We start from the raw sequence: 19,065 nt of genomic DNA on the forward strand, positions 1-19,065 counted from the left end.
TTTTGTATGAACTCACAAACTGATCCCAAGAAAGCCAAACACTAAAATTATTTAACACATTTTACTGGTCTGTGAATTAATGAGCTTACTGTATCTTTATTCTTTAACACTTACATTGCTTATTGACACCATATTGCAAATACACACGTACCACCATTAAAAAAAATGATACCTGACGGGCCCCAAAATATTACCTCAACTGCCTGCCAAGCTGGTGCCGGCTTTTTATATTAAGATATGCTTTACTTCCATCTTGTTCTTAAAGGCCAAAATCCACTGCCATACATGCACAAGTTCATCACTTCACCAAAATGCCTGGCTACTCCTGATAACACTTGCTGATAAACATCACCAGATAAAATTACCAGCACAATTCTAGTATTCAATATTAATGATATTCAAACAAAAATTTCATCACAAATTAGGCCGGATTGAGCGGTGGTTTAACATTCGTAGCATGCACATATGGCAGTCAGTCGGTGAAGTGGCGTGCCACTGACTTGTCATGCTATCGACTCTTATTTGCGCATCAAGATTCTTGAAAAACACACACACAAAAAACAGATCATGGAACCTGCAATTGAAAGATATGATATTGACACTTACAGGCATCGGGCCACGGCGGGATGTCCGGCAAGCCAATCGAGTTTTCATCTTCAAGATGATTCCACATGTTAGCGTTCATTTTAAGTTGTTCTCCAAAGCACACATGTATGAACCAAATCACCATACAGCATCAGCACATTTTTCACCCACACACACGTTGCAACATCCTCTATACAGCTCAACTAGCTAGGAGCAGTAGTGTGGCAGTAGCAGCATCCACAGCGGCTAGATGCAATCAGTGCAATGTGGCTGCTGTGAGAAACTGCACACTAACACATGGGAATTTTACAATGGCACTTGGACCCATGCACTTTGTTGTAGGGGTGACTGATGCTAAGTGCAAGATTAGAGGCTCAACTTATACGCTATTCAAAATATCAGATTGTTTACCACATATGAAAATAGTATGCCAACAAGCAACAGAACGTAATTTTTGCAAAATTTACACATTTTGCAATCAAATTAATTTTCATCATTATAACATACGGATACAATCATCCCTATTTCAAACAATGTAGGAGTCTTTTGGCTCAATCTGCCCTTACTTGACCTTGCACCTTATATTGGGCAATCTTAGTACAGTTGCCCAAGGCCACCTAGAGGTCCTGGCTGTGGAACTGTCTGGGTTTAGGGATCTACAAAGAATTTGCATTCAAAATCACAAATTTGACAATTAGCAAATTAACACCACTTGGATTTAACATACACAGTACTAGTGACAGTTTCCTGTTCAGACACCTGAAAAAACCTTAATTTGTTTAAAACCAATGTCATCTACTTCACACAAGTACTTGATCTCATTTCACAAACCATGTCTCTATCCCGGGGGTACTCAAGTTTGGTTTTGGTAGGGACGTGCGCTGAGATTTTGGAAGTAGACCCATAAATATACCAATTTTTCAAGAAATTTGGACCCATTTATATACCAAAAGTCAAAATTTTCGGCCGAATTTACCCAAAATTGTCTTAGTTTTTACATTTTCCCAAAATTTTGGGAAAATTTTGAAAAATTTGGCTAGATTAAGGAAAAATTGGGCTGTTTTCCGAAAAAATTGAGAAAATTTAAAAAAAAGGACCCATTCATATACCAAAATAAGCGTTGAAAAAGGGGTCATTGATATACCAGAAGGCTGAAAATGCTACCCATGTTTGCGGCACGTCCCCGTATGGTCATTTGTACTGAGTACCCCCCCCCCCCCGGGGTCTCTATTTGCTACTGTAAATTTCATCTGGCTGCATGACAATGAATGAATTAATAATGGTGTACAATGTCACAAGGTGTACGATGATGAAATAATAAATGAAAATCCTAGACTACTTCAATGAATGTATAATGTCAACAATAGAAGTGCCCTATAATATGGAATGCCCTGGGCTCTAACTAACAAACTGTGATAGTGTGGGTCATTTCCACCTGCTAATTAATATTAAATGAAGACAAAATTCCATCACATCTGTTATTCTTTATGGGAAAATATTAGATTGGTTTTTGACAAAATGAAAGCCTCCTGAAATGTAACACAAATCCCACCAACACACACATACTCTGATCAGCATAGGCGGGACTCATAACATCGTGGATTTATACAGAATGGCGTACACACAGCTAGGCGCAGCACCTACGCCAACTGCACTTCGCGTGATTTACGTGTGCTTTTGTGAATTTACGCGTGCGTAAGTTGGAACTTTATTGACTCGTGCAGTAACAAAAATCGAATAATTCCCGCCTATTAAGAGCTGATCGTAGGCATAGATTTTAGACAAGTCAATTTAAGTATCAAAATGGCCACACCTAAGGCGTGTTTCTATTGGGACCATTCACCGGTAAAAAGACGGTAAAGGGATTAATTCTGCTCAATAGAAACTGACCTTCCCCGCTATTTACCGGTAAACAGAGGCGAGTTTTTACCGGTAACGCTTTCCTTCTGGAGGAAGGAACAGAGCGGGGAAGCTTACCGGTAAACGTCAATAGAAACTCACTCCGTTCCGATTGAATGCGCATACAGGGAAGAAAACGGAATTTGAGTCGCGAAATTGACCTCTGCATCATCAATGAGCTAGCTCGTTTATGTATTATACCATGATTATACCATTCCGTTCGCCAAAATTCCTAGGCCTAATGACATACAAATATTTGACTCACTTGCTATAAATAAAGTAAATGGAAGAAATATTCATAATGCATTATCCTTGCATTATACATATTATGCTAAATATTTAACATGAGTTATGATTTATGACCCTAGGCTAGTAAAAGCCATGAAATAAAACAACAACAACAACATCAGCGGATGAATCCAGCTGTGCATGCGAAATAAATAGAAATCAACTCGGATCCGCAGCGGTGTGTGCTTCAGAAAATTAGAAAGATTTCATGAATTTAATATTATGTTGTTGATGTTAAATTACTATTCGCTAAAAAGAATATTAACTGAAATTAAACCGTGAAAGATTAAATTCTAAGACCTATTTTTTTTGCGTGCAACAATACTGAGTACTCACGTCGATATCACTGAGGGGGATTTCCCAATGGCGTAATTTGATGTACGAGAACGAATGAAAAAGCTAATAAACAAACATTATTCTTCAGTCTTATTTTATCGTGTTTGCTACCTCATTTTTAGCTAAACAATTAGGAAAATACTACAATATTAAAATCCACAATGCTTTGCGATTGACCCGGGGATTGACCCCAGTGCACGACCTTTCGCCGGCAAACTTTTAATGTGTGTCAATTGATGCTGTTCATCGAGTGTTTACCGGTAAACAACGTGCAATGGAAACTGACCGTTATCCGCCTTTCGCCGCTATTTGACGGCGAACAGTTTTACCGGTAAAATGCAGGGGACTCAATAGAAACACGCTACTAGACAAAAATGGAACACCAATGTTTTTGTTTGCTAGTGACTCTAAACACCCTCCTGAACAACATATCCAAAAAGGGCAAAAAAGGGCACAAGGGAGAAATGTTAATTGGCATATTTCCAAAATGGCTGCTAATGCAGGCTTCAAATTTCAAAATTGGGGGAGTAAGGATAAAAATCATCTAATTGTATTCCTCTCATTAGGATTCATAAAAAGTATAGTTTGACCTATCTCAGATGTATAGTTCTTGAGTTATAGGTATAAAGGTCAAATGTCAAATTTTGGTCTCCATGATTATGTACAGGGGTAAAAAAATTAAAATGCTCTGATTTCCCTCAAGGTGGGCTCATATTGTTCCGCTTGGAAAATTTTTTTAACCAAAGATTACTTTGCAAATTAGCAATGTCTCCGGTGTTTTGTTATCTGGGTAACAGGGAAACAAATTCAAAGCTAATTGAATCATGTCAATCTTTATTTATTTTGTGATGTTACCCAGGTAACATAATACCTGAGATATAGCAAACTATTCTTTATATAATGCTGTTCCAAGCAGAACAATTTGAGACCACTTTGAGCGAAAATCTGAGCATTTTTGATTTTTTTTTACCCCTGTACATAATGATGGAGACCAAAATTTGCCATTTGACCTTCATGCCTATAACTCAAGAACTAAAATTTTGCTTTGAAATTTGCAGAAGTACATAAGTACCAACTTTAATTCATTAATTGCGGGGTCACATTGCATTAATTGAGGGAAATCTCCCAGTAATGTATTGTACGTCACTGGGAGATATTGCTATATCGCAGGCACATCATTGGAGGCTTAAAAAAAATTGCATCGTGATATTGAAAATTGTGATATCATCATCGTCAATCGTGATAGCCCTCGAACATGGTTGCAAAGCAGCCACCGAGCCAGCCAAAGCAGGGACTAGCAAGGAGAGCGAGAGCAATTGCACGCGACTGCTCTTCTTTAATCTGATATAGGAGAGTGATATTTAGCTCTCCTTTAATAGTTGACCATTCTCTCCTTACATTCTATTGTAAATGCTCTAACCAGCTCTCCTTGAATTGAAGGCTCCAGAAGAGCTATGTAATGCTTTCCTGCAAATTCCAAAAGACAGTCCCTGCCAAAGTGAAGTGCAATTGTGGTTATTGCCAGTGATGGTTTTACACATAAAGTACTACAGGTACTTCAATCTGTTTTTCACTCATTTGTGACAGCCACCATCATGGTTGAAATGGCGGGGTTGACAGGGGTTCATGATCAAAGCGAAATTCAAATCCACTGGAAATGTCTTACACACACCTAAATCGCTAATTTTGAACAACCATTTGCTCGTAATTGTCTTTCTGTAAATGTCTGCATCGTTTAGATCAATGTCTGCATCGTTTTAATAGATGCCTATACATTCAAATTCAATTCAGGTTGTACATTTTAACTTCGATATCTAGGCCCCTAAATATATCAGTCAGTCCTATGTACACTACACCTTTGTAATAAGGTTATCGGGAAAAGCTAAAGCGGCTGGACAAAATGCAAATCTCAAAATCAGCTTGCCCTATAAACAAGAGATAATGCTATCTATCTAGCTCAATATAGAACACTGGTATAGTAGTACAAGGGGGTATCAAAAAGTTTTTGAAATCACCCAGAAATGAAGGAGCTATATCGATGAAATGTTGTTAGTGTTGTAATCACTGGTCATTATTATGGTCCAAAATGATCTCATTTAGTATGTTTACTTTCTTTACAGGTGGCGCTAGATAGGCAGTAAGCGCATAACCTTTTAATGATAAGATCCTCCACTTTCTTCACTGTGGCCGCATCATCCCTAAGTGAATAGTGATGGACGTCCATTTTTGGCATCTGTGGGACATGTGGCCAGTTTGGAAATTATTATAGATTTTCTGGGCATTGTAGTCCAAACCTTTCAAATGCATGAACTTAATCATGCTGCATGCCTCAATTGTCTCTATCTTGCAGGTTATGCACTTACTGCCCATCTAGCCCCACCTGTAAAGAAAGTAAACATACTTACATGAACCAATTTTTTGACCATAATGTACAAATTTCATTGATATAGCTCCTTCACTTCTGGGTGATTTCAAAAACATTTTAATACCCCCTTGTATGTGTAACATTGCAGTGTGGTTGAATGATTCACCTGACCAGTACACCACACAATTCATCATTATTCATATCTTGGCATTTTTGGAACAAACATACATGTGGTAGTGATTTTGTAAACCAAATTGCAAATGCGTGTCCAAGCAATCAAATCTTAACAAAATCTGGCAGACTTTGATTTTACAAAAATGCGCATTGAGCAGGCCTTTCATATTAGGATTTCAACCATTCTCAACATGTTCAGCATTTATGTTATGAAATTATATTAGCATGATCTGTTTGAATAAACCTGTCCTATTACTGTAAATTATGAAGACGGAATAATTTGAACAGTTACTAACTGAACAGACCTTTTTACAGCACTGGAAACTTGTTTTATAAACTCTAGGACAACATAGAGGTCTGAACAGGGCCGTAGCAAGGTTGAAAAATGTGGGGCGGCCATCACAAATGTGGGGCGGCCAAGTTACAAATTTATGCCCAAATTGAAATAAAGATATAAAGAAAAACATAACAAATTTCTCAAAAAGTGGGGCGGCCATGGCATCCCCGGCCGCCCCGCTTGCTACGGCCCTGGGTCTGAAAACAAGTGATTTTAAAGTCCTAAGTTTATGTTTGTACATTAACAATTAATCCTAATAACAAAACCTCCTGATAACACAAACTAAGACTATCAACCTGTGCCACTTTGTGTTGACATGGTATACAAGTTCCCACTGATCAGGTGCATTCAACCTTTTGGTGCAGTGGCCTAGCAATCCTACCTACAGTTTGTCCACTCTGAAGTACAAAGTGACAACGCGCGCATATACAGTGCGAAGTGCTGCGTCTCTGCTGCAGGTATGCGTGCCTTCAAAGTCGGCACAATGTGTGTGTCCGCTTTGGTACTTTGTACTTCAGAGTAGACTGACTGTAGCATGTTTAAGTTAACCAGAGGTTGTCTACATAGCTACATGCACATGGTATGAAAAATTTTGATGTGCTGTGATGTTTTGATTAGCTTTGAAAATGTAGTTGATGTATTATGTATAACTGCTGAAGTACAAGATCAGTGTCAATGAAGATCTACTTCGAATAGCTCCCAATCGCCATTTTCCAGTTTACACATCTCCCACATACTGGTTTCTATACTAGAGACCCAGAATGTAGCAGGAGCTTCATGGACATCACGACAGTGCATGTTGATTTAATCTCAACCTTTGCAACCTCACAGGTCATTGCCATGGCAACAGTTATTATTGTTATGACACCATTTCACATGGAAAAATATGTGAAATTTGTACATCTCAGCTAATGATCCCAAATCCAATGTTGTTCAACATTGTGGGTATATTTTGACTTCAAGTAGCTTGCCATCTAGTTGCCTTATTAGCATTACCACCAGCATTTACTTGAAATTGCAGTAGTTTCATGAAATCATCATCTTGGAGGATTAGTTGTTACAAATTTACCTTTCATAAATGCTGATAGATGTATCAATAAATGCACAATTATAAATGAGGCAAATTATGATTTCCAACACTTTATTCTTAGTTGACTTAGCTGCATGTCAGGATCCAGCTGCAATGATCGATAGATCTGCATGTCAAAGGTCACCAGCTTTTGCATACATAAATACCATACAGCAATGGTTATAACAAAATGTCTTCCCAAAAATCATAGACCATCTAGAACATTTAAAATGTCTGGGCAAATATCTCCTGAATCAACACTAGTCATGTGACGTGGTGCCACAAACTGACAAAAGGATATGGATGAAGTACCGCAACCACAAAGTCTCATCACCAGGAACCAATTCTTCAGACCACAGAAAATGAGAGGAGCAGCATTGTCACTGAACATCCACATAGTTCAGCATTGTGACATAAGGTGTGCAGTTCTATTCTACCTCTTCCCAGTTCTACGGATGTTTATCCATGGAAAAAAAACTGGAAAAATTAAGTCCCTTGAGTTAGACTATGATGATGTTGAAGCTCACATGTCTTGATCGTTGTCAAGTGCATTGTAAACACTACTGTTTTCACTAACCTGCTCCCTATCTCCTCATTCTCACCTAGTCTAATTGGAAGGGGCTATTCTTCTTCACTTTCCTACATCTGCATAAAACCACAGAATGTGATGGAGCTTGGACTAAGAAAGGCATCAATATTCCAAGGTGGTGTGATTCTTGCAGGTACAAGCAGGTTCCTCCAACTTCTACTTTCATTAACCTTGTATTGACAAAGACGAACCTTAATTGATGGTGGTAGAATATTCGGGTAAGGGATGAAATCAAAACTTGACCAATGAAAAAACAATGAAAATTGGTTCCAAATGGACGGAACTGCCCAGAACCGGGCGGCTCAGTTTTGATTTGATCCCAAATGCAGGTTTTGAATTTGGCTCTGTCCAGAAAATCATAGGGACCTAGATGTTTAGGGTCAGGTTAGTGTAATTTTGCCTTGTCCATACCTGCACCTTTACTCAGTCCGAGCTCTTAATGAGGGCTACTTCAGAGCTTTGCTGCTACACAGAGTGGTTCTGGATGCTTTGACGCTCTTGTCAAAGGTCCATATATCCACACAAGAGTGCAAGATGATGAGCAAACAATGGGAAAAACATCAGATCTCTTATCCATAGAGTGTAACACATATTGCTTTTAAACACATCACAACATTTTCTCTTTCTGCTTTTTAACTGAAGGTGAAGAAGAAAAAAAAAAAAAAAGCTACCGGTTGGACTATCCTCTTCATCATCACCTAGGTGTCAAAATCCATCTAATAAAACTTATAAAATTGAAATGGTACATTACTCACCTATTGAATGTGTTGTCGTTGTCGACATACTTTTGCAGTTTCTGAAGCGGACTGAGCAGATCGTCGGAAGTCTGTGAGTCGAGGCCCATTCCTCCTTCCTCGCCTTCATCTTCAACTGTAAATAAACAATCACAAGAAAATGATGATTTAGTGGTGATTTCTAATCAGGCTAATTAATAATTCACCTATTGTGTTGATGGCGTACCACCTGATGCAGATTATCATTGTACAGTGAATATGCAGGCTGCATACCTGCATGGACAATATAAGTTTCATATATGCATGTACATAATGTAAGCATATGATTTCGCTGATCTGAGAAGATATCTCACTACTTATAATCTCAGGAAGTAAAATAATAATCTGGCTCTGAAGACAAACAGTGTTATTGACGGGTAAAGCTGAATTTATACTGAGCGACAAGCCATTGGTATTTGACCAATAAGACAGCACTCATTGGCTAAAACTAGTCGCTATAGCTTACCCTGACCTTTTAGTACGACCCGCAGACGTGAATGTACCACAACCATTTTGTACCCAGGGTTAATTTCCCCGACTCCTGTCCAGGCGGGCACAAAATCGACCTTTACCATGAGCTTACCCCAACTGGGCACTTTACTCGAGGTAAATAGCCTTTTACTCAAGTTAAATACCCCACGTCTGAACACGGCTTAAGTGGGTACTGAATCATTACCCTGCATTTGCAGCGCATCAGAAATGACCTGGTTGATGGTGAAAGTGATTTTTTTTTTAATGTAGCCCTGGAACAAAAGCGCAGCAATGCTCAGTAAAATCATGCTCAAATATCAAGTCCAATCTGCAAGTTTCAAAATACACAATTTAAAATATATTGATCAAATAGATGGGCATGATCTGCTCGTTTACAATTGGAAAATCAAGCATGTCACATGGTGAGTGTTCTTTCATTCTATTTACAAGATCTCTGATTTATTATTGTGAGCGCACCCCTGAAAGTATACACAGTTTGTTCCCTGGATGCTAAACAAACTTCTTCATCACTCATCACACCAAATACACTATCTGTTTCAATTGGCTATTATGGTTACAGTCTCTTGCATTATGCAACTTGAAAGAAAGGGACCTGTTTTATTTTTCTGGGTCCCTACAAAATCAAATGATGCAGCCTCTCCCGATTTCAACAGGACTGCCATTCCTTTACCTTTACAAATGGAGAAATGAAAAGGGTGAATCTTGACCGCTTGATAGCGCTGATATCATCACCTGTCAATCAACCAATTACATTAATAATATCAACCACCTAACACAAAGGGCTAAGAAGTGAACATCTTTACTAGCCAGTGATGAGCACACTTTCCTCCAGTTTTATTCAAAGCTATTTTTATGTATTATTTCCACACATTTTTTTTTTCATTTTCCACACAAATGGCGAAATAATATCAGTAAAAATCAGGAAGGTACATGTCCATTTAAAGCTGAAATAATGAGGTAAAATGAAAGAAAACTCATTGGACTAACTTTACTGTTTATATGGAGGATTTATTAGCGATGTTTTAGAGTATAATTCATTCTTTCTTTTCCATGCAACATAAAAATATTATCTTGCAAAAACATTGAGTAGCACTTATATTCCCCTACCTGTCTCATTTTTATTGTAAAATTATGGACACAAAAATTCAACCACTACTTGCTTCAGAAATAATTTCATCAAATCCCTTGGCTGATTCTGAAGTGCATCAATTCTATTTAAAGTGGCCAGCCTAGCGAGAAACCTCAGAAAAAGACACTCTTCGTTAACATGCCATTCGTGCCTACGCCCCCGACAACACTGTACAAGCCAACGACCCCCTACTTGAGTCAAGAATGTCGTTTTATTTTCTTTATCAGCAAGTGTAAAATTATGAAACTGCGCACCCCGCCAAAATGGTTAATTTGGACAATCAAGCACCACAGAGTAACACGTTGCAACACAACGTTGTAATACAATGTGTTTCTTGTAGTTCTAACACAACTTGTATGCAAATGTAAGGAAAATGTTGCTGTAGCTTAAACGCCATGGCATTATTTCTCCTTATTGACAACCATCTGGACTCTCTTTTCAAGTAAAGGTTAACATGAAGTTCTTTCCTTCTGTTTTATAATGTGTCCTTTTATTGTTGCATATTGTTAATTCAGGAAATACGGTAAAATCTGTTTTATCTACAAGGTTTTGTGCTCAATGTGGAAGTAATCCCCAAATTGTTTTGTAAACAAAATTGAAGTTGTTCTTTATCAATATCATTTATTTTGAAGTACATGTACATACTTTAGCTTAGTGTACATGCAGGCTTGTTTTATCTCATGGTTACTTTATAGTATACTTGACTTGTAGTGCAACCCCATTGCACATGTACAGTGTACAACTTAATGTCAACTCCTGTTAACAGCGCCCTCTAGTGAGTGGATAGCTAAAACTAATTGACCATGCACATCTACTATCTCAAGCATGAGAAAACCGAGTATGCTCTATGAAATCACTTTAATAATCACAGCTCAGTATGAGATGGGTCAATGTTTGGATAGTAACACTCCATATTTCTTGAAAGCTGGTGACAAAGTTTAATTTTCATGGCACAAATAGGCTAGGTACTCAAATCAATCCTTATAAATGTTTGTGGCACATCCCTGTATGGTCATTTGTACTGGGCCTATTGCACATGAACAAGCTAAGTAAATCACAAATGAACATGGTGTATTTCTTGCATTTTAATTAGTGCCCACACATTGTTCACTAGCGCAAGAGATCAAAATACTGGTACTAATAAATTGCCAAGCAGCCATTGTATTCTTTCAGGTAAAATTGTGAATTCATTTTGCTATGTCCCTTTATCACTACCAGGAAATTCCTCAGTCCAGTGAGAAATTGCCGAAAAATGGCTTGGTTGGTGCCCCCCCCCCCCAATATGATGAACCACGCTACACCGCTGTCAGTGAGCAAAAAGATTATTCTCTGAAATCGTTTTGATGCACTGGTCATCTAAAATTAATTTGTATGTGTTTTGTTCCTTCAGTACACACAAATACACATATCGCCTTTTCAGTTTAATGCTATTATTTTTTTCATAGTACGGTAACTGAACCCAAGTGTAATATAGGAACTCATACATGCAGTTAACTGGCAAATGTACATGTATACGTATGTGATTTTACTGTTTGCATAGCCAGTGTTAATACCTTACAGCTGCAGAGAGATGGAGAAGAATCCCAGAGAAGAATCAATCGTTAGTTTATTATGATGAAGCAAAATATAATGATCACAATGATGGAATTTTATTATGCTCTATCAACAGTATAATAATGATATTACACATGAAAGTAACTGTTGGGGAAAAAAGCTATCCAGTAGTACAGTAGAACCAATAAATTCAATGGTAAATGGTACAAGGTAAAATTCCAAGAAAATCCATGATATTCTAACAAAGGGGACTTTACGCTATTCAAAATAAATCTCAGCATGTTAAATCAAAATCAGGTGTGTGATTCAAAAACTTAGTAGAAAATCCTGAAAAACAGTGTGAAATTAGCCTATAATACCCCTAACAACCTAAAAATCAATAATATTTCATTAATTTTGGCCACAAAAAATCCTGAAATCAGGAAAAACCCCTGCCAAATGTATATTTTGCCTGATATCTGAAAATTGAGCACAACATGTAGTAAGCCGAGATCTATACACTCACACCCCCTCCTTTGCTCTCACCGTAGGCCTGTACAATGTAAGTATAGATCCGCAACTCATGTACTAAGTTGTAGGACAAGTTCCAGCTAGGATGACCCCCTCAGACATCATGGTTCTTGTACTTTCTCAACCAGTCTTCAAAAACATTAGGGCACAGGCCCACTTTATACATAGAACTGATACCCCCAACCCCGGGGTCACTCCCATTGTGGCCTGTACACCATCCGCGATAATGAAAACGCGTAAAAAGGGTAGTTTTTCGTGGGTAGGCACGATACGAGCGTAACGTGTTTAGGGTGTCAAAAACATGAAAAATTGGAAAAAAGGGTATCAAAATTGCAATTGCTAATACGCGGAAATGAAATTTAGGGTATGAAATTTGATGCAAGGAATAAAATCCCTGTTTAGGGTATCGTTTTAGCCAAGGGTTAAATCCTTGTTTAGGGTGCTTTTCAAAAGTTGATTATCGCGGAAGATGTACAGGCCACAATGGAAGTGAACCCCCCGGGCCCCAACCCTCCAAAAAGTTTCATCTTTTGGAAATACGAGGTATTGTTGGTCGAAGCAGCCAAAAAATTAATTTTCATTATCTAAATCAATACATTATTGAAAAATAACACTGATGTTTTTCGAAAGTTGATTCTACAAATCACTTGCTTTGAAAATTTGTTATTTATTGTTATTTTATATGAGATGTACGCTTTACAAAAGTGTTGTTGTTTCAGCCCTCTTTACAACATAACTCAAGAACAACAGGACCTAAAAAAGTATATTCTTCTACACGCTCGCTAAGAAATGATCAATGCATTTTTTGCCAAAGCTCACTACCATTCACAAGATGCTGTGAACTACCAAATTGCAACAGTTTAAAATAGTTGCTAACCTTAAGACTTACAAACATAAACATTGTTACATGAACTCCGTAACTATTTGCATTCAGTTGCAATCTTGCATACAACACTTTTATAGCCGCATCAATTGACATCATCATCATCATCACAGCTCACATGTGCAGACATATTTTTGCTGCCGATTTATAAATAGCCTGGTATCCTACCTCGGAGCAAAAAATAACTAGCAAATTTGCCGGCAGCCATCAAGATGGAATTCAGGATTATGTCCTGCAAGTATTATATGTCTGATCTATGGAGTTGAAAAACTGATTTGAGATCAAAATCAGTCAGAATCACTGACAGTTTGACAACTTGTTTTTTCCTCTCTTACAAATATTTATTTTTCTTAAACTCTCTTTACTGCTAACAATGATACATCCTTATCATTGATTTAACCTGGAGAAGGATGATTCCGCCATTTTGACATGTCAATCATGGAGGGAAATGGTAGCGTAGCTCTGGATTATATTGCTAAGTTTTACCTTTGTTTTAACATGTTCTTGACCACCAGTTTGTGGTCTGCTCACCTTGTATGCTTTCTGAGATGCGACTTGAAGTTTTTCTTGGAGCTACAAATAACCCAGATTTTGAATTTACTCACAGCGCCCTCATTGATGTGTAGTGTTTGTTGATCAAAAAACAGCCTAGGCTAATTGTGGTTGTTGTTGTGGACTGGCAGTTTGACAAGTTGTTTTTGCTCTCTTACAAATATTTATTTTTCTTAAACTCTCTTTACTGCTAACAATGATACATGTTACATCCTTATCATTGATTTAACCTGGAGAAGGATGATTCCGCCATTTTTACATGTCAATCATGGAAGGAAATGGTAGCATAGCTCTGGATTATATTGCTAATGTTAGAATGTTCTTGACCACCAGTTTGTGGTCTGCTCACCTTGTATGCTTTCTGAGATGCGACTTGTAGTTTAAAGCTTTTCTTTGAGCTACAAATAACCCATTCCCCACTAAGGCTACATAATGCAGATTTTGAATTTACTCCCAGCGCCCTCATTGACGTGTAGTGTTTGTTGATCAAAAACAGCCTAGGCTAATTGTGGTTGTTGTTGTGGACCAAATTATTAGTAAATATAAAATAATATAAGGTATCCGTAAAACATACCGTATTGTTTGTAATAAACGCTCCCCCTCTAATAAACGCCCCCCTCCAATTTTTCTGTGAAAAATTGACAAAAATGCGAACATTTCCATGACAGATATCGTGTAGGTAAGCTTAAAACTTGCATCAGTCATGTCAGTCACGATCGCTAAATTGAATGGACAAAACCTATTATGACTCAACTCCCATCCATTTCATTGCCTAATTATGGTAGAATTTCACTAATTCCATGCACTTACAGGTGTAATTTTGTTGTATTCCCCACGAAAATATCATTTTCCGTGGGCGCCGCCATCATGTATAGTGTAAATCCCTCCTTTTAATAGGAGCACCATCGGGAAATTGAACACGATTTTAAGCTTTTTTCACTGACAATTCACTTCCAATAAACGCCCCCCTTTTGGAAAAATGCAACGCCCCCGGGGCGTTTATTACAAACAATACGGTATGTATAATGCACGGCACTCCGGCAGGGGTGATTCTTTGAAGGATTATTTGGTCTTATTTGTGATCTCTTCTCATAATTTATTTTTTTCTTTTTCTCACAAGTCTTTGCATGACTGTGTTGCCACTCGCCCGGGGGGGGGGCACTCAAATATGACAGTGTACAAATTTTTTGAACACCCCCTAAACAAGTTTTCCTCTGTGAGCAAAATGACCCCCTAAGCAAGTTTTTAGCGCGCTTCCCCCAAAATTTGACCCCCTAATTTATTTAAACTTTCTTTACCCAGGGTAGCTCCTTCAATGTCAAAACACTGATTTCCAAGGAGGCCCTGCATTTACAATGTGAACAAGAAGCATATATATACAGTAATAAATCAGAAAATACATAATTATAAATGCCACATGAAAATGTGAACAATTGGGAAAACATGTAAATTCAGATAAAAGGCATATTACACTGGTTTTATCAAAAACAACTGCTTAAATTGAGCAATACTCATTGACTTAAAATTACATCTACTATCATTTGGAAGGCTATTCCACAATTTAGTAGCACGTGAATGAAAAGTTCTTTTACCTGCATTAATATTATATGGTGGTTCAAAAAGAGCAAAGTTGGTTTGACTCCTGGTTCCTTTAGAGTGCATATCATGCATAAAAGTGAACTGAGAGGAAAGGTAATCAGGAGCCATTCCTTTCAGGCATTTGAAGGTGAGTGTTGCCATATAGTTGAACCACCTATCATTTAATTTATTCCAGTGAAGAGTACTCATCATGTCATCAATTGGTGTTCTGATATCAGCAGAAAGAATAATACGAGCAAGCCTATTGTGAAGAATTTGAAGGGAGTTGTAGAGCTCAACAGAACAGTTAGACCAAACAGTATTACAATAATCAAAATTAGGCATAACAATTGCATTAGCAAGCATGATGAGGGTATCTTTTGGAATATAAGGTTTGACACGTTTAATTACACCACATCGCTTAGAAATACAGGAAGACATTGCATTAATATGATCAGACCAAGCCATGGTAGGATCAAATGTAACACCAAGATACTTAAATACATCTACACGCTCAATAGTATCATTATTGTAATATAAACTAACATCTGTAAAGTTTTTAACACCCTGCTAGTGCCAAACACCATGAACTTAGTTTTCTGAATGTTTAATGTAAGATTATTATTCTTGAACCAGTCAACAATTTTAGATAAATTACATTGAAGCTTTGATTGAAGAGTAGAAGAGTCATTAGCAGTACATAGTAATGTGGTGTCATCGGCATACATAGTACATTTACAATCAACACTATTAGAAAGACTATTAACAAATATTATAAAAAGAAGTGGGCCTAAAATAGAGCCTTGAGGAATGCCAATATTAATGTTCTTAAAATCAGATAATGTGGCATTAATGTTAACAGCTTGAGCTCTATTACCAAGATAAGATTCAAACCACTCAAGTGTCGTACCTTTAATACCATAGTTGCTAAGTTTTTCAATTAAAAGAGAATGGTTAACACAATCAAAAGCCTTTTTGAGATCAAGAAATATTGCACCAGTGGCTTGTCCATTATCCATGTTTTTAAAATGAAATCTTGAACATCATTCAGGGTAGTTGCTGTTGAGTGATTGCTACGGAAACCAGATTGGTTCTCTGACAGAATACCCATAGAAGTTAAATAAGAATATAATTGATTATGAACAGCTCTTTCGATAATTTTGGAAATGAGAGGCAGGACAGAAATAGGCCTGTAATTTCCAACATCCAATTTATCACCTGCCTTAAAAATTGGGGTGACTTTAGCCAACTTCCAGTCTGTTGGATAAACAGATGTATTTAAAGAAAGATTACAAATATATGCTATAGAATGACAAATGTATGGTGCAGCTAGCTTCAACAACTTGACACTAAAATCATCCATGCCAGGTGACTTATTGTTTGGAATATCGCAAATATGCTTATATACAAACTCTGGGGTAATATAACTAAACTTAAAAGTACTAGTACATGTATTAAAACTGTTGCTACCAACATTTACATCATCAAAATCTTTAGCAAGTGTAGTCCCTATTGAGGTAAAATAATCATTGAATACATTGGCAGTTTCTTTAAGAGAAGATGTCAACCTACCATCATTATCACTCTTCACAGTTTTGATTGTTGAAGAAGATTTTGAAGGCAATAATTTCTTAATTGTAGACCAGAGCTTTTTAGAGTTACCTACATTACTTGTGATGGAATCAGTATAAAATTTCTTTTTAAGAGTGTAACGCAAGTTATTTGCTTTATTACGATACATTTTTGCCATTTGCCAATCATGCAAATCATTTGTCTTATGAGCCTTACCATAATAGAAATCGCGATCTTTACAAACAGAGAGAAATTCACTGGTGATCCATTCAGGTTGAGAACCTTTTATGCGCTTCTCTCTGATAGGTGCATGGATATTACAGGCATCATTAAACATTGATTTCCATGTGTCTAAGACTATATTTACATCATTAATACTTTGTACACAGTTCCAATTAGTCTTACTGATTGTATTCACAAACTCTTGCTCATTAAAATTCCTATAGGATCTGGTTTTAGTAATTTTAGGAGAAGACTTAATTTGTTTCATTTTGCGAACAACATAAATAAGATTGTGGTCACTAAGTCCCAGACTATGAACACCAGATGCAATAATAGTTTCTGGTCTTGTTACAAAAGCAAGATCAATAGTTGTTTTACTCTTCTCCGTAATACGAGTGTAATCCTTAATTAGTTGAGTGAATTGTGAGTGATTAGCTAATTTAGAAACTTTTTTTTGTCTAATTTTGACCCCCTAAACAAGTTTTTGTGTAATTTTGACCCCCTGAACAAGTTTGTATATAAATTTGATGGATTTTGACAACCTGAGAACAATTTTTTGGACTAACATGTCATTGAACAATTAAGTCTACCCCTCTTGGATATGACCCCAGGAGGTATACCCATACCACTTTAATACATAAATAATGACATGATGAACAGAGTGTATATGAGGCCCGGCCCAACTCAACACAAAAGTTGACAACCATGAGAGTTACCAAATCTTTCAAAGGCCCCGTTTGCAATGATTTTTACCTCCCTTTTTCATGCAAAATCGAGGACAAAATTTGGCCAAAAACAGCTTCTTTTTTGTGGTGTTCAATGACCAGAATTTCAAACACCCCTTTTCAATGTTTAGAATTTCAAACACCCCTATCAATGACACTAAATATTGACATAAAATTTCTGGATTTTCTCAAGTAGGCCTACCCCTTTTATCCAAATTTCACTGACAGTGCAAGTTAAATACCCCTATTTTGCTGATTTCAGTGTCAAATATCACGGACAGTGCAAATTAAATACCCCTATTTTGTAAATTTCGCGGTCCTTGCTACTGGTAAAAAAATGACCCCTTTTCCGCGCAATTTGGTAACTCTCGGCATAGTTGTCAACTTTTGTGTTGAGTTGGGTTGGGGGGGCCGGGATATGAGGCCTTCAGATTCGTAGCTTGTTACGTGAATCTGCTGGATTCTCGTATAAAGTAGTTTTGTGAGAATATAAAATACCAATATACAGCGTAATTTATACAGAGGCAACATTTAAATACTCAGTATTCACGTTGTATTTGATTCGATTTCGCACCTAAAGTTGATTATCCCGTGTCCCGGTATCGAGTCCCGTATCGAGTGCCCTTTCCATGCTTTCTACCGCAAATTTTCATTAAGTAATCCAGAGAAGCTTTACATTTTTCAGTGGAGAAAACTCACAAATCTACTACAGTAGTAAATAAATAATACATGAGAAATCTATAAAGTCCTGAAAATTTATTTTTGAAATTAAGGATTCAATTGTCGGCGAGTAGGCCAACACACGATCGTCGATCCGTCTGTCCACTGAATTATATACCCATCAAATTTTATATGACGTCATTAATGAATATGCACATTTTTTATTCTAAACGGTATTTTACATAGAAGTACGAGGCCATGATTAAATCACATGTAACACGTCATGAAATATTTGAATAACGCTGTGACACTTTAGATTTGGAGTATACTGTAAACATTTCTACAAACGGGGAATTCCGGCGAGTGAATAAACTTTCCGGAATCGGAGTGTCAGCAGATTTGAAAAGCGGATTAAAATGGTACCCTAAATGCGTTACAAAACGATTTTAAAACTACCCCTTTTCATGAAAATCAGCGTTTTTTACCCCTTAACGCGTCACGCAGCGTAACGCGTGCTCAACCAAGAAAAAACACCCCTTTTCACGCGTTTTTTTGGTCACGCATGCTTACATCATTATATTTGAGTGGCCCCCCTGGGCCACTCGCCAGCCTCGAAAGACCTGCATGTCAAGACAGCGGGCCGCCTACCAATGGCTTGTGTGCGAACATACAAATCCAGGCATAGAGTCATATTTTTTATGCTCACATTGAGATGTACTAATTTAATAATACAGTACACACATACAGTATCGCCAAAGATAGGGTTTAAGCTG

General features: G+C 37.3%; 1 protein-coding gene across 4 annotated transcripts in view; it reads right to left on the reverse strand.

Annotated features, from left to right (window-relative positions):
• The window catches only part of LOC140135678 (serine/threonine-protein phosphatase 4 regulatory subunit 1-like), a 125,271-nt gene that overhangs the window by 64,760 nt on the left and 41,446 nt on the right, over window positions 1–19,065 (reverse strand). For 3 of the 4 annotated variants that reach the window (XM_072157263.1, XM_072157264.1, XM_072157262.1), the window contains one exon: window positions 8,398–8,512. In XM_072157263.1, the coding sequence (XP_072013364.1) occupies window positions 8,398–8,512 (115 nt within the window). Of the gene's footprint in view, window positions 1–606; window positions 836–8,397; window positions 8,513–19,065 lie in introns of those variants that run through there. The other variant, XM_072157265.1, reaches the window with a different exon arrangement.

Source organism: Amphiura filiformis, chromosome 16 (assembly GCF_039555335.1).
Source record: "Amphiura filiformis chromosome 16, Afil_fr2py, whole genome shotgun sequence".
Classification (NCBI taxonomy): domain Eukaryota; kingdom Metazoa; phylum Echinodermata; class Ophiuroidea; order Amphilepidida; family Amphiuridae; genus Amphiura; species Amphiura filiformis.